Here is a 14394-nt window from a genome sequence, read left to right on the forward strand (position 1 = left end):
GTGCCGCTGCCAGGATGTAAGCAGGGCATTGCTCAGTGTTAAGCCATTGGTCATGTCCTCGGCTGTCGATGCATGTGATTCCTTTAACCTTTGTTTATCATACCTTCTGCTATTTCTGCTTCACACATGGACTTTTCCATTCATGCTGCATTCATACCAGTCTTAGTATTTCCATCACAAATCTCTGCATGCCATAATATATGCTGTAAATTACTGTACAACAGCAAAAACCACTTACATAGGGGCAGGAAATGTGTTATTTTCAACTCTGTGCTTTCCTGTACACTAGAAGGATATTTTGGGCTAACTGAAACCAAATCTAGCCAAACCAGTTCACAAGTCAGTGTGAACTTTCAGTTTTGTCTAAAATATTTAAACTTATTTAGGATAAACCAAAACAATCTCAGTTTAAATCCAAACAAGCATTTCTCAGGGCACCCAGTGGAAAGCCCCCAGACCACAGCTCCTTGTGAGTGCCGTGAGGTCTGTTCTCTTTCTACAGCAGCTCTAACAGCAAGCGCTGGCACCAAACACAGCTCGCTGCATCTGCCAGCCTGGGGGGGGGCTGTGAGCTGCTGTTGGCCTGCAGGAGTTGAACCAAGGTTTCTTCACAAGAGCCATCCAAGGTGCTGGCAGTCCATGACGAGACTGTAGCAATGACAATGGCTGTGTGGCCTGACGACGAAACCTCTTGCAAATGTGCTCTTTTTGATATGGGCACTTAACTCATTGCCACACCATAAAGATTCGAGATATACTTGAGCAATTAAACAGTAAAGTGGAGTTTGAAATCTTTGTGGCAACATATTTAAATAGAATGCCTTGCTCTTGACTCTAGTATCAAAAGTTTCATGCTGCTGTAAGCTAAGAGTGATTATTTTTCCTAGATGGAATTAAGAATCTGTCCACTGGTACTAACAGATGACGTGCAGATGCCATACTGAGAGCTCTCCCATTTCCAGGGTAGTTCCTAAGGCGTCTGGTGGTGCTTGCTGACACTTTTGCCTGTCACAGTGCACAGGAGACAGATGTCCAGGCTTAGCCTTTTGGGAAACAATCAATTAGGCTCGGATAATCTGGACGCCCACACTGCTGGGACCTCTCCGAGGGTCTGGCTGTGGATTTTATCAGCAAATAGGAAACACACAAATAACGACACCGCAAGGAAGAAGTCCGAGCGGCCAAAAGGCGGGCCGCGATTCCTCCAGCGCCCCGCTTAACCGGGGGCGGACGGGGGCGCCCCTGCGAGCTCCGGCCGCAGCAGGGTGCCGGCCCGAGCGGCGGGACGTTCCCCCGGCTGCGGCGGGAGCCCCCTCGAGCAGCGGTGGGGGCAGCCGTGCCCCCGGCCCCACTGCCGCCCAACAGCGCCGTGCGAGCCCCGCGCCGCGGGAAAGGGCCGGGCCAGGCGGAGGCGGGCGGGGGCGGGCGCCCCGCGGCTCCTCATATAGCGCTGCCGGCGGCGGCACCGCTCAGAGCGGCGGGGCAGCGCCCGGGGCAGCGGGGCAGCAGGCAGCCGCGCCGTGCTTTCTCCGGGGCTGTGCAGGGGCAGCGGCGGCAGCATGACCTCGGCGGCGCTGGAGATTTTGGGGCTGGGCCTGGGCATCCTGGGCTGGGTGGGGGTGATTCTGGCCTGCGGGCTGCCCATGTGGCAGGTGTCAGCCTTCATCGACGTGAACATCGTGGTGGCACAGACCATCTGGGAAGGGCTGTGGATGAACTGCGTGGTGCAGAGCACGGGGCAGATGCAGTGCAAGGTGTACGACTCCATCCTAGCGCTGCGGCCCGAGGTGCAGGCAGGCCGGGCACTCACCGTCGTTGTGGCACTGCTGGGGCTGGTGGCACTGATGGTGACCGTGGTGGGCGCGCAGTGCACCAACTGCATCCGACCCGGCAAGATGAAGTCCCGCGTCGTGATCGCTGGTGGGGCCATCTACATTCTCTGCGGGGTCCTGGTCCTCATCCCACTCTGCTGGTTCGCCAACATCGTCATCAGCGACTTCTATGACCCCACCGTGCCATCCTCCCAGAAGCGAGAGATGGGGGCTGCGCTCTACATCGGCTGGGCAGCCACGGCCCTGCTGCTCTTCGGGGGCTGCCTCATCTGCTGCTGCTCCTGCTCCCAGCGCGACGAGACCTCCTTCCCCGTCAAGTACTCGGCGCCGCGGCGGCCCACCTCCAACGGCGAGTACGACAAGAAGAACTACGTCTGAGCGGGGCTGCCGCGCTCCCCCGGCCCTGCGGGGACACGGACAGAGGGCACCGCGCCGGGAGCGCCTGCAGCCAGCTCCCGCGCTCCCCTGCCTAGCGTCCCTTCTTAACGGGGACCCCCCGTAAAGTGGCAGCCCTAGGCAGGGCAGCGCCCCGCTGCCCCCGGGCCCGGCTCCCCGGGGGGCTGGTGGCTCCGCTGCGGGCAGCTCCGCGCTCGGCGCCGCCGGGGATCCGGTACTGACCGCCCGCGGGTAGAGCAAAGCCCCCCTTCCCCGGCCGCACGGTGCAGCCGAAACGGCGTCTCCCCGGCCCGGAGCGGGGTGGGTGGGAATGGGGGGGCCCGGGCGAGCCGCGGCAGCATGCTCGGGGCCGCCCCGTCTGGCCGCCGCCTTCCCGGCCGGCTCCCGCCGCAGCTCCCGGCTTTTCCCGGTGCTACCGTGGACGCCGTGAGCACTTCACCGCCCACTCTAGGGGCTGGTGCCCCTCGGAGCATCGCCTGGCCGTGGCACCGCGCCGTCGGGTGTGCACTGGTGCCGAGGAGGAGCGTCCTTTCCTCGTTTTCTCTCCTGAAAAACTTCATCTGCCTGATCCTGCTGGGACCTTCATCGGTTAGGGATTGGGGCTTTTTGTTCTTCTGTTTGGGTAACTAAGATTCTGTGTAAAGCACGACACTAACCTCAGTCCTTACTCCTGCAGGCAGGTGACTGTCTGGAGAAAGGTATTTGATTTTTCTGCAGTTGTTTCAGTCCCTCAGAGAAGTGCATTGGTCTGTGTTCCTTTGAGACCTTTAAAAGATTTCAGGTTTCAGAAAGATTGAAAGGTTTCAGGTAGCTGCAGTTGTTCAGTAGAGTACAAACCAGATGACACTAGGTTGCCGCTTGAGGTTCTATATTCCCTTCTCCTTGATCAGCTTCTGTTCTATTTTTACTTGAATATCAACTCATTGCCAGAATTACGGGAGGACTAGATTCAGAGATCTAGGAGATTTGTATGTCCTGGCTCCAGCAGGCATCCCTCTGGATCCTCTCATCTGCATTACGGAAGACTGGAAACATAAAGATTGCCCCTGATGCTGATGGCTGGGGGTACGGACAGCTTTCATGGCCTTCTTGCCAAGCCCTGCTTTCTGCCAATTTTGAATTGTGTGTTCAGCTGAATATGCACTCAGTTGGCTCCCCACCATAATTTTGTTAATGTACTTTCCTTCATGTACCAAATTGAGCAAAGAAATTGCTAAAGAATTTTACCAAATATCTTGACTGAAACTTTATGCAGGCTAATCAGGAGATGTGAAGTCATGACTCTCGGCTCCTCTGTATTGCCCTGATAACACTGTGCAGACTGAAAGATGCTCTGGGCAACATAACTCTCATTTTCTGAGTTCAGCACCTGCTAAACATTGCAAAGTGTGGAAGATTAGCATATACCTTTCCATTTTACGCTGCAGAGACAAGCTTTGTTTTAAAGGAGGGGTTAAGGGGTGGTGTGATACACTTCCATGTGAATTATGTGTACTTTTAAATCAACACAGAATTCTGCTATAGACCACAACAGCGTCCATATCACCGTAAGGAGACTTCTGCCAAGACTTAACAAGAAAAGCGCTCTTAATATTCCTTGGTGTAATGCTATGATCTCATGGGCCCCTCACAACCATGTAGCAATACCCTGCCTCCCTAACCTGAGCATTAACTCTTACAACTTCCTAATAACACAAAGACTTATGGACTAACCATAACTGGGTTTGTGACAGATTTACATCGACTGTGCTCTTACCTTGCTTAGCAAACTTAAAACCCCAGTGGTATTATTATGTACACAGACCTGAATGAGACACTAAAGCCTTGCCCCTGCAAATTTTGATGTGGACTATTGAGCATGAGATTTACCTTTTTAAAGACAGCTGCCTTCATTTTTAAACACATAAATAGCAGGGTCTGAGCCCATCAGAGAATACAAAAGCAGAGCAATATGTCTACAACTAGTTTTGCTCTATAATGAGGTGCAGTTCTTATACTGTCTGCATTTAAATAAAAGCTATAGTATTGTTGTTATGATGTGATATGTAGTTTTGGTACAAGAGTAAAATATTCTGTATTTCATCATTGCAACTTTTTTAAACAGTGTAATCTTGTAAACTGTAAATGTATTTAAATGCATATATTTTGCAAGAAATCTACTGAAGATGGCCATGTTACGTGGTTTGGCACTTTTGTTTCATGGTCTTTATTTTTTGTTTTAAATAAGTGTCCAACTGTATTTGTCATCCAGCCCATAGACACACTACAGCCTTGCTCAGCATTCTTGTGTCTAGCAAATAAGTCAACAGGTATTAGCCCAAATCCTGGACCTCATTCTCTTTTGTCTCCTGCTGACAGACACACCTGCATGTACCTGTACCGTAGAGCCTTTAGAAGCACTGCAGGATTTGGACTCTGACCAAAAGATGAAATCTTTCTGGGCAGTGCATCACTAACATTTAAAAATCTCATCAGAACTGGTGACTTGGGGAAAGGGAGGGAAACCCATGCCTTAGAAGGGAATATTTTTTTTTATTTTTTTTTTTTTTTTACAAGCCAAACATCTTGATACATAGCTTTGTGTCATGGCAGGGCTGGATCCTCTGAAGCTATTATGCAAGACCTCTTGGAAGAAACCAGCACTATCTGTGCATGTACTAGCAAACAGAGCATCATCCTACTAAAAACATAACTCACTGCTGATGTAACAAGGTTTTGCTGAGGTCAGTGGGGAAGCACCCAACAATTCTAGCAGGAAGTAGGGCCCATTTAAAAAAATGTTATATTTAATCTCATCCTTCAGTATACTTACTTGCTGCTGTGCTTTAAAAAATAACCCAAGAGAATGCTGTTACTGACATCACTGGCTTCAGGGTAAAAGTCTTAAGCTGGTTTTTGCTACATTTGATTTATTAAAAGCAAAGACCTACTCCTGAACTTTAAGGCTTAGAAGTGCTCAGGATCAGGCCTGAACCTCATCCCAAGGAAAAGAGAAATCTATAGCACTTGTTTACTATTTTTATTTTGTATTTATGATTTCACATAAAAATAAAAACTTCTAAACCAATCCCTGAATAGGGGTACTGTTTTTTGTGAAAGGCAGTGGATTGTTTGGACTCAGGAAGATGGGGTGTGACACTGGTGCCCAAAGGGAAATCTTTACCTGGGCTACCTTTTTTGGAGGGAAAGGTGTATCATCTCTGGGGAAGAAGGACAGACTGTGCCCTTACAGAGCAGGCAGCCTCTGGGCTCGACACTGAAGCCTCAAACAAAAGAGCAAGTAGCAGCGGCTGGTCTTGTGATGTGAGCAGCACATTAGGAAGTGGAGTGTGAGTCCCAACTATTTTAGGAACAGCTCTAAGCATGCAGCTTTTCAAGCTTTCAATTCCTACACGTTAAACTAAAAGGGAAAAAAAAATAAAATCCCACTGCAGCTTGGATCAGCCCCAGCCTGACCTGATACCCTAATCCTTTCTGCCACTTTTATTTATTTATTTATTTTAAAGTGCATTCAAGCTGGGGAAAAAACCCACATTTTCACGGATGCACCAAAACAGAACCTGTGAAAAAAATGGCTGTTAAAGGAAATTACAGAGGCTAATTGCTAGTGGGGAAATTTGCCTAAGTTATATGACTGCCAGGGAGGTCTTTCAAAATTCTGCAGATTTATTTTTTTGCAAGATTTTCAATCTTTTCTAACAAACTGTTACTTTAAAAATGAAGAAAAAACATCTTTAAAGACTTCATTTTGCAGCATTCTTGCCAGCTCAGTTGAGATTAACAAAAGCTCCTTGCCACCCTCCCATTGCTATGCACATGCTGAGCTGGAAAAAGGGTGTCTGCCGGCTTGGCCTTTGTCCTGCTAAACGAACCATTTCATAGTTATGAATTTGAAAGTAACCTACAGTTCATACTCTGCAAATCTGGTTAGATCCTGTCTGTGCAAAGAAGGGAAATGCACCAGAAGCAGAGGGAAAAGGAAGCTCAATCAGTCACGTTTGCTGCAGGATGTTTAAGGAAATATTTCCTTTTCCTGCACAAAGATGTTTGTTGGGCATCTGCTTTTTGGAACATACTGAAACATTTTACTCTTGGAGTGAGAAACCAGTGTAACTCTAGATTTTTATTCATAAACATTCCCTGACCAAATATTACGCCAGGAATTTGTTCTTTTTCCTTGGCCGTCTTTCAAGCCACAAATCTGCAGGTGAATAGTCTCTTAAACATACTTTCCTCAAACTGAGACTGATCTATACATTTGTAACACTAAATGAGAATCCTGCCTGTCAAAAACCATACACCCCATGTAAGTGCCATATTCATGCATATATTCAGCAATATATTAATATAGTGTTCAGTATCAGATGATGCCCACAATGCATCCTTTTTTTGACTCATATACTAAAGAAGAAAACGACTGGTTAAGTACAAGTGTGTGAGGATCTGCTTTTCTAAACCTGCTTGGTAAAACACAGCAAATATTTCTGCTGTATTAAATTAATCGGGAGATAGCAGGTGAATTCTCTTTTCAGGTCAAATATTGCATTTGTTTTACGTGTAGACTGATTGCGATAGGATAAATAGTTCCAAAAGCAGAGCCTCAAGGGGGCCTCATATTTATGTTTTGGAAATAATCACGTTTATAATTTTTAATTTGATCAGACCTTCATCCATGTGTCTGTGTGTATGTGACTGCTCCAGACTGTTCCTTGCTGTTTCCCTGCAGGAACAGGCTCTCTGTCTAGAAACCCTCCTCTTCTTCCTACCAAAACCTTCAGTTATAAGAAAAGGACAATTTCAACCACTGCGTCATTGATAAAACCTCCCATGGCAACAAGTGAAGGCTTTACAGTTGCTTGGATACACAAGCCTTGCTTCACCTTTTCTTTTTATTAAATACAAATTGAGACATTCTGCCATGAATCAATTTAACAGTATCCTTTGTCTGTGGCATTTTGGGATTTTGTTTACAACCCTGGGCTTACCTCTCCCTTCCAAAGCTCACCACGTAGCTTCAAATCAGAATCTGGCAAGGAAAGGTAGCAAGTAGCAGGACTTAACATGGAAGCACGTGTGTTATGTCAAAGGCATGTGCCCAGGGCTCATGCTGATCTCATCATGCTCGATTCCAGCTGCAGCCTGGCCACTCTTACATTGCCCTGAGGTATAGCTTTGCCTCACTGAAACTGGCATCTACTGTTTGGGCTGCTGATCACCCCCAGATATTCAGGACCCAGAAGATGTGCCAAGCCAATCCTGCAGAAACCACCACAAAGTAATTGTTACAACTGATTCCACATGTTGTGGTCACAAACATTCTCTGTGCCTCTTACTCATACATGCACACACAGGGAGATTCATGTAATCCTTTACAAGTTCGTAAAATAAACACAGTATTGCACACCCATATTTTGATGGACACTTGAACAGGGTAGATCCTACAGTCACTCTTGCCAGCACCACTTAAATAAGCTCAGGATAATGCGGAAGCATATCACACAAACTTTACCACTTATAATTTAAAATAGACTCTTACCAATGAGTATCTTCACAAGTTATCTAGGAAAATTAATATACCAATGAGCTTGGATATTAAGCAGCCTGAATATAACTAACTGATGTGTTTGCTGAACTACTGGCTTTAGCTTTGTGTTTTGAGAGCAAAGGCATCATACCGCATGGGGAACTGTACATACAACATGGATATTCTTAAAGCAAGAAGAGTAGTGAGCCTTGAAACTACTATTTAGCTGTTTTGGTTTCAGTCTACAAAAGAAAAATCACACCTCAATCCATGACCAACAGAGCTGTTGACAAGGCACACCAATCTCATGGCGTTAGGAGAGTAAATTAAGAGATGATCTCCAACACCCAGTACAGAACTGTACAAAAGGACTTTGACCAACTAGAAAATCAGGCAGAAAATAAAATAAACTGCATCTTGTACTTTGATCCTCCTCACAGCATCTTGAATGGCAAAGGCCATTCACGTTCACTAAAGCCCTGGCAGCAGCTGGCAGAGTATTCATTCATAGCAGGTACCAGATGTTCCTGGAGCCCAGGTGAGATGTCATCCACAGAAGTTAACTTTTGGCAAAAATATGCTTAGTTTAGACAGGCTGAAGTACCTCAGTGCTGTTATGTACAGCAATAGAGGTGGATCCATTCCTTAATACACCTCAGCTCCAAGTCCAGGGAAGCTCCCTTCTGGTGGATCCTCCAGGCTGCACTAGCCAGGCTAAGAGTTTGCACGACACAGGGAGGTGCTCTGGTGTACACAAACATGACAGATGAGATGAAGCCAGTTTGTGTTTATTTACAGTGGAGAACAAAAGTAAATGTTTAAAATAGCTGATTTTTACAAGCAAACAACAGATAACCCTCTCAAAAGTGACCCCGATCCATTGAGCAAGCTGCAAACTCTGTGCCGGTTGTAACATTGCTATGCATCGCTCATGGCAGGCTAAGTCCCGCAACGAGGTAAGTTACACGTGTGCAGACTTTAGGTCTTGGCACCTTACAGCACTGTGCTGGCTGTGGAATTGGTTTGGTGGTTTGGTTTTTTTAGATGAGCAGATTTTCATGGTTAAAAAAAATGCACCAAAAGCTAGGAGATGCACAATACCAAATCCTACAACATCGTATTTAATCTGGTAGCAAGAAGTTTGCAATTTTAAATGCATTTTGAATTTCAGCTGTGTATGTTCCTGAAGTTTCAGCCAACCAGGTTGGCTGACAGAGATCTGACAGACATTAATCTCAATCTCATACCAGGTACTACGGCAATTGATCTAACTATATGTGGGTACCTGTGGGCACTATTCCCACTCTCAAACACATTCTGACCTAAATCGACTCCCCTCTGTTACACTCATACATAACTCATTAGCATTAACAGTACTTGTGATCAGAACACTTCCACAGAAGGTTAAACCTTGAGATACTTTAGGCTTAGGCACAAAAGAGATCAGTCAGGACAGAAAAATAGGCACTGCTTGACAAGAGCATACGTGAAATCTCAAAATGGTACGATTCAGTTTCAATATAGCTTCACATATTTGAAGGATCAGGAAAAAAAAACAACCAACAAACACAATTCTTATCAGCTCTAACAAGTGCCTAGCACGGCAGAATTCTTGTGCTATGTATATTTTTAGATTACTCTTCCAGTTATAATGTTCTGTCCTTACTGTATATCTTTTGTTAGAATTAGGATATCTGTTGTAGCAGCCTGGATAACCTTTAGCCTGAGCTACAAAACCTTTAAAGTTTCCAATTATAACAGCAATCTTTCATTCTGTAATACAAATAAACCCAAGTGTTATCTCAACACAGAAGACTCACATGAATACCCAATGACTGCAGAATGATTTCACCATTTTTTTTTCCTCTATAATTTCCTGCTATTATTTCATTGGAGGTGACTGCCAAAATCCAAGCAACATAATACATGTCACTGTTTACATCTACTTTATTTTTGTTATACTGTTGACATGCAAGACTGAAGTTTTAGAAATTTGACATCTACTTTGAATTCCATTATGTTCTTGGACCCCCAAGTTATTTTTCAACTCTGACATTTTCTCCTGATTTTATCATCTTATACACTTGAAAATGTCTATGTGCCCCACTACCTGCCAATTTTAGAAGTCTTAACTCCCACAGCTTGTGCCATGGAAGAGGAGCTTCTATTGTTCAAAAAGGTATAAGATGCATTAATAAGAGTACCTTTGCAGATACATGGAAATAGTTTCCCCATAAATATAATCTTTGTTTACTTTAACAACATCGATTAAGCACCATTTTAGAGAAAGTTAGTTCCACTGTGTGGTGTAACAAGAAACTAAACAAAGACATTATTAAAACAGTTGTTCTGCAATCGATACTGGATTTTCCCAGAAGCCAATACCATACCAAGAGTGTAGGGCTAATGCTGTTGTTTGGCTAATACCAGAAAGAGACCCCCTGTCTGCCTGGGGTTATTAACGACCACAACTATTCAAGACATCCATATCATCATTAGTGTCCCTCCTAAAAGGAAAGCTATTATCAATGGCATCCTGCCCAGATTCCTCCAGAGCTGATTACATTCTTTATAACCTGCACTTTCAGTTCAGTACAGCAATCTTGACTTTATACCTGGATGGCTGTATGGGCTCATTTCATGCTCTGAAGCAGTTACTGCTATCTGTTCTAAAGGCTGATAATCAGTGGTGGAAAGACCAATCCCTCTGTCTCCTGCCTTTCTCACAAGATTGTAGATTTTACTTGCTTGCTGTCTGCAAAATGCATTCATAGCCTTGCAGAAATGGCCCTTTGGCAGATTGCAGCACTAGTATTGAGTTCCACTGGTGTGTAGAAAACAAGTCCACATCAAAGGCAGGGTGGGAGGGGTTGGTAAATTGTAAGGCAAATTTTTTTCCCCTTAACAGAGTTACTGAAGCCTGAGCCACGTCACAATATGGAAATTGAGAATTTTAGTTTTAGTATCCGTTGCTATACAGGAATTTGCATTATGAAGAAAAGGGCAAATTGCAATTTTTCTTCTGAACTAAATATCTTAGACCTATCCTAACCTGATATTGCATTTTGTCCCTCCTACAAGGAAAGGATGGAGATGGGCACACAAAGAATGAAACTCAATGGAACGGGTATTTTAGAGATCACTTACGGATCAGTCACACGGTTCAGCCCCCTCCCTTGCACTGGCACACATTAGGAGTGAACTGGTTAAGAAGACTGAGCTAGCTGAGAGCAAATCCAGTAGAAAAATAAGCAATGGTTTTCTTTTTCTAGCCACCATCTTGCTACTCCACGTAGTAATACCGGCAGGCAGGACACAGAAGCATTTAAACTGCTGTGAAACTTCACTTTGTGACCTTGCAAATGAGTTAGAATAAAACAGAAGGTCTTAGTTCAGATGAAAAACAAAAGAAAAAGAAAAGACATAATGAAAGTGCTTTATACTGAGCAAAGATGGGGTAAGATACCATCCTGCTGTAGGCACCAAACTAAGTGAAACTTCCCCCTGAGCTGTCAGTGAAAATACAGACATTGTACACTGACAAATGGTTAACAGAAATTAGTCTGGAAATGGAAATGAACATATCCAGGGTAGAAGCAAAGAGTTCAATCAACTTAAAAATGTAAATGTAGGACTAAAATTAACCTGTTTCAGAACGCCTAGAATTCACCAAGTTGAAAGTAACATAGGAAGGTGGAGTTTTTAACACATACACTAGAAAACAGCATAAATAACACCTCTCTACGCAACGTGGCGAGTGTCCTGGACAGCTAGAGGGCTCTAAGACTGATCTCAGTAATGTACAAGTTTTTTGTTCTAAAAACAAAGGGATAGAAGTAATACGGTGACTGGACACTGGATAAAAACCAGTACAAGTTACTAAATATAGATTGCATCCAATGAGACCTGATACTGCTTATCTAATAACCAAATGATCTGTCACAGTACCATCCTTTTGGGTCTCCCTGACCATTTGAATCAGAGGCACTCTTATTCAACATCCACCCTGCTGAGGGGAGAAGGTGAGGCAAGGAGGAAATAAACAGTTAGAGGTTTAATGAAATAGAAGACCACAAAAAATGTGCTGAATAACAAAAAAATGAGGGGTCATCACATTTTTTTTCTTAAGGGCTGTAATCGCGGAGGAGGAGGAGTAATGATTCTTAAGTAGCTTCTGCCAAGTCAATGCAGTACTCTTGGAACCGTGTACAGTATTGCTATCTTTGAAAGGCTGAGACAAAATACCCTTTCTAAAAAGGAAACATTTATTGGTTATTTGGAGATAGTGGAACAGATGAGTAAGCAGATACATATGTATGTGGAGACTAGTCAGAATGGGATATTGGCCAAGAACACAAACAGTATCTACATTTACTGGCAGAAAGTCTCCACGAAGAAACAGAGTTGAGAGTTTATGAGATAATATGGGGACAGAACAGACAACACCACACAAAAAAGACAAGTTATGAAGACAAACAATGCCGGCATCATCTCCTAACCATTTCAAAGAGAAATATCTCTTCCAAAAAGATCTTGTTGGCTCCTATCATCCATTACTACAAAGAGATGAGGATTTTCAGACTGGGTAGATGGCCCCTGTACAGCTGTGCTACATTTGATTCCCTCTTTTGTTGCAGAGACAGTTTAGTGGGACACACTCCCATATCCTATTCCCTTTCCCTTCGTTATTCACAGCAGAACCTTTCACTTAGCATTTCTAATAGCGCCATGTAGTGCTGTCGTTTCAGGAAATGCCTGGCTGTATTCCCTGCTAAATCAAGCAGGAGTCGTGCTGGCAATTCAAAGAACACCTCATCAGTGGAAAAAAAGCAACTGCTGCTGAGCTATTGTTTTCCATTTCATTTCACACACTCAAAAGAGCTCTGGTGACCACCCAGTGGGTGCCCTGAAATACAGATTCCAAGACACCTTCCTGAGCTAGAAAGGCAAACCAAATTTACTGCTTACTCTCTATTGTTACTCAGTCTCTTTTTTCCTATTAGGACTTATTTTCTATTTTTGTATTTCACCCTGTCATTTTCAGTCCTTTTCAGGTTCCCTTCTCAGTTTTGCATGCAACACTTGGAAAGCTTCCCTGTGACAGGGCATGCTATGCTCAAAGAGTTTGCTGAGGGGATATTCTACAACAGGAGCCAGCAAGACTGAGTCAGAATTCAGTAGCTTTAGCAAGGAAAAAAAGCCTCATATAAAGGATATGTTCATTAAGTTATTGTTCTAACTACTCTGTCCTTAACACTGATATCAGCTAATCTATTTACACGGCTACATTGCAAGCGGAACCAGCTGAAACAACAATACTCTTCCCCTTCTTCATGTTCATGAAGTAGCACACACTGGATTTGCAAAGCAGGTAACCATACACCAACACCCATGCATGAGCAAATGCTGTTTTTGTGGGTGTGAGCACACTACAGCCAAGTAACAGCATCAAGAAACCTAAACACTGAGGGGAGATTCAGACCTCTAGTAGGAAGAATGGGAGGCAGTTTAGCTTAACATTGGAGACAGGCAATGCACAGGTAGAAAAATTTCACAAGGAGAGGGAGTAGGCAGGCAGAGAGGAAAACTGCAGGATAGTTTGGCTTTTCTCTTCCTCAAACTGTTTTAGGTGGACCAGGCTTCCCTTCCTAGGACACATTTGGGAAACTCCACCAGTGCTTTACAGTGTGTGCATACAGGTCTTTAAATGATTGTGCTTAATTTTTCAAAATGTAACTTTTACATAATCCAGAAATGGTGCTGTTCTGATAGCATACACTTCCAGAGTGCCATTAACACTAACGGGTAATGGATTTCACTGACAACAAGTATAAATAAAGAACCACCTACTGGAGTGTATTTTTAGAAGCAGAAAATCTTTTCAGCCCTGAAGATTTTGTCAAGTGAGAAAGTACAGCTAGAAATGACAGATACTACCTTTAAAGTCTTAAACTTCCTAAGGAAGATACCACTATCAGTACTAAGTGCTGAACCAGTTTAGTACTAGATAGTTACCTGAATGTTCAATTACAGATAAAATTAAACCTTGATATTGATTTAATCTAATAAGCAATGAACATCTAATTAGTCAAACATGGACGGTGTAAATGCACTAAACCTCCAGATCTATTTAGGAAGCAATAACTGGAGACAGTTGAGTATGGCACATACCAAATTGCACACTGTAGAACACCACAGAACTCACCTAAAGTATCAAGTTCCAGAATTACATTACAGCACAAGTCTGCAACTGTAAAGGTCAAGATCTTGTTTCCATTAACCTATTAATTTTTCTAAGGGCTCTAAGATTTGCAGGACACCCTGAGTAGCCTGGAGACCAGGCTTGCATCATGAGACTGTAGGGCAATGGTTTTTCAAATTTGAAATCATGTAAACAAAAACTGCCAAGATGTGGTCTGCCCCACAAAGAGTGATTAGTGGGAAGCAGCCAAATACTCTTTTGGGTTTCTTTGAAGTGGACAGTTATCACTGGAAAAACCCAGAAAAAAACAGCTTCCACATAATGTAACAAGGCCCACTTCCCGTTAAAACAGACTTTCCTGAAGGAAACAGCAGCCTCAAGTAAAAATTCATATTGGTAATTTCCTTAAAGATGATTGTTACCCTGTACAATAGGCGGAG

The 14394-nt window shown here is 44.0% G+C and overlaps 1 protein-coding gene across 1 annotated transcript; it reads left to right on the forward strand.

Moving 5' to 3' along the window:
• The first annotated feature begins 1458 nt into the window (after window positions 1-1458).
• On the forward strand, window positions 1459-5295 carry CLDN5 (claudin 5). The gene has a single exon (XM_055698928.1). The coding sequence runs from the start codon at window positions 1560-1562 to the stop codon at window positions 2208-2210; it is 651 nt and encodes a 216-aa protein (XP_055554903.1). The 5' UTR covers window positions 1459-1559; the 3' UTR covers window positions 2211-5295.
• The last annotated feature ends 9099 nt before the right edge of the window (window positions 5296-14394 follow it).

Source organism: Falco cherrug, chromosome 1 (genome assembly GCF_023634085.1).
Source record: "Falco cherrug isolate bFalChe1 chromosome 1, bFalChe1.pri, whole genome shotgun sequence".
In the NCBI taxonomy this organism is placed as follows: Eukaryota; Metazoa; Chordata; class Aves; order Falconiformes; family Falconidae; genus Falco; species Falco cherrug.

Bases quoted from the DNA above. Each gene is read 5' to 3' on its own strand.
- CLDN5 (XM_055698928.1), top strand. From the start codon at position 1,560: ATGACCTCGGCGGCGCTGGAGATTTTGGGGCTGGGCCTGGGCATCCTG.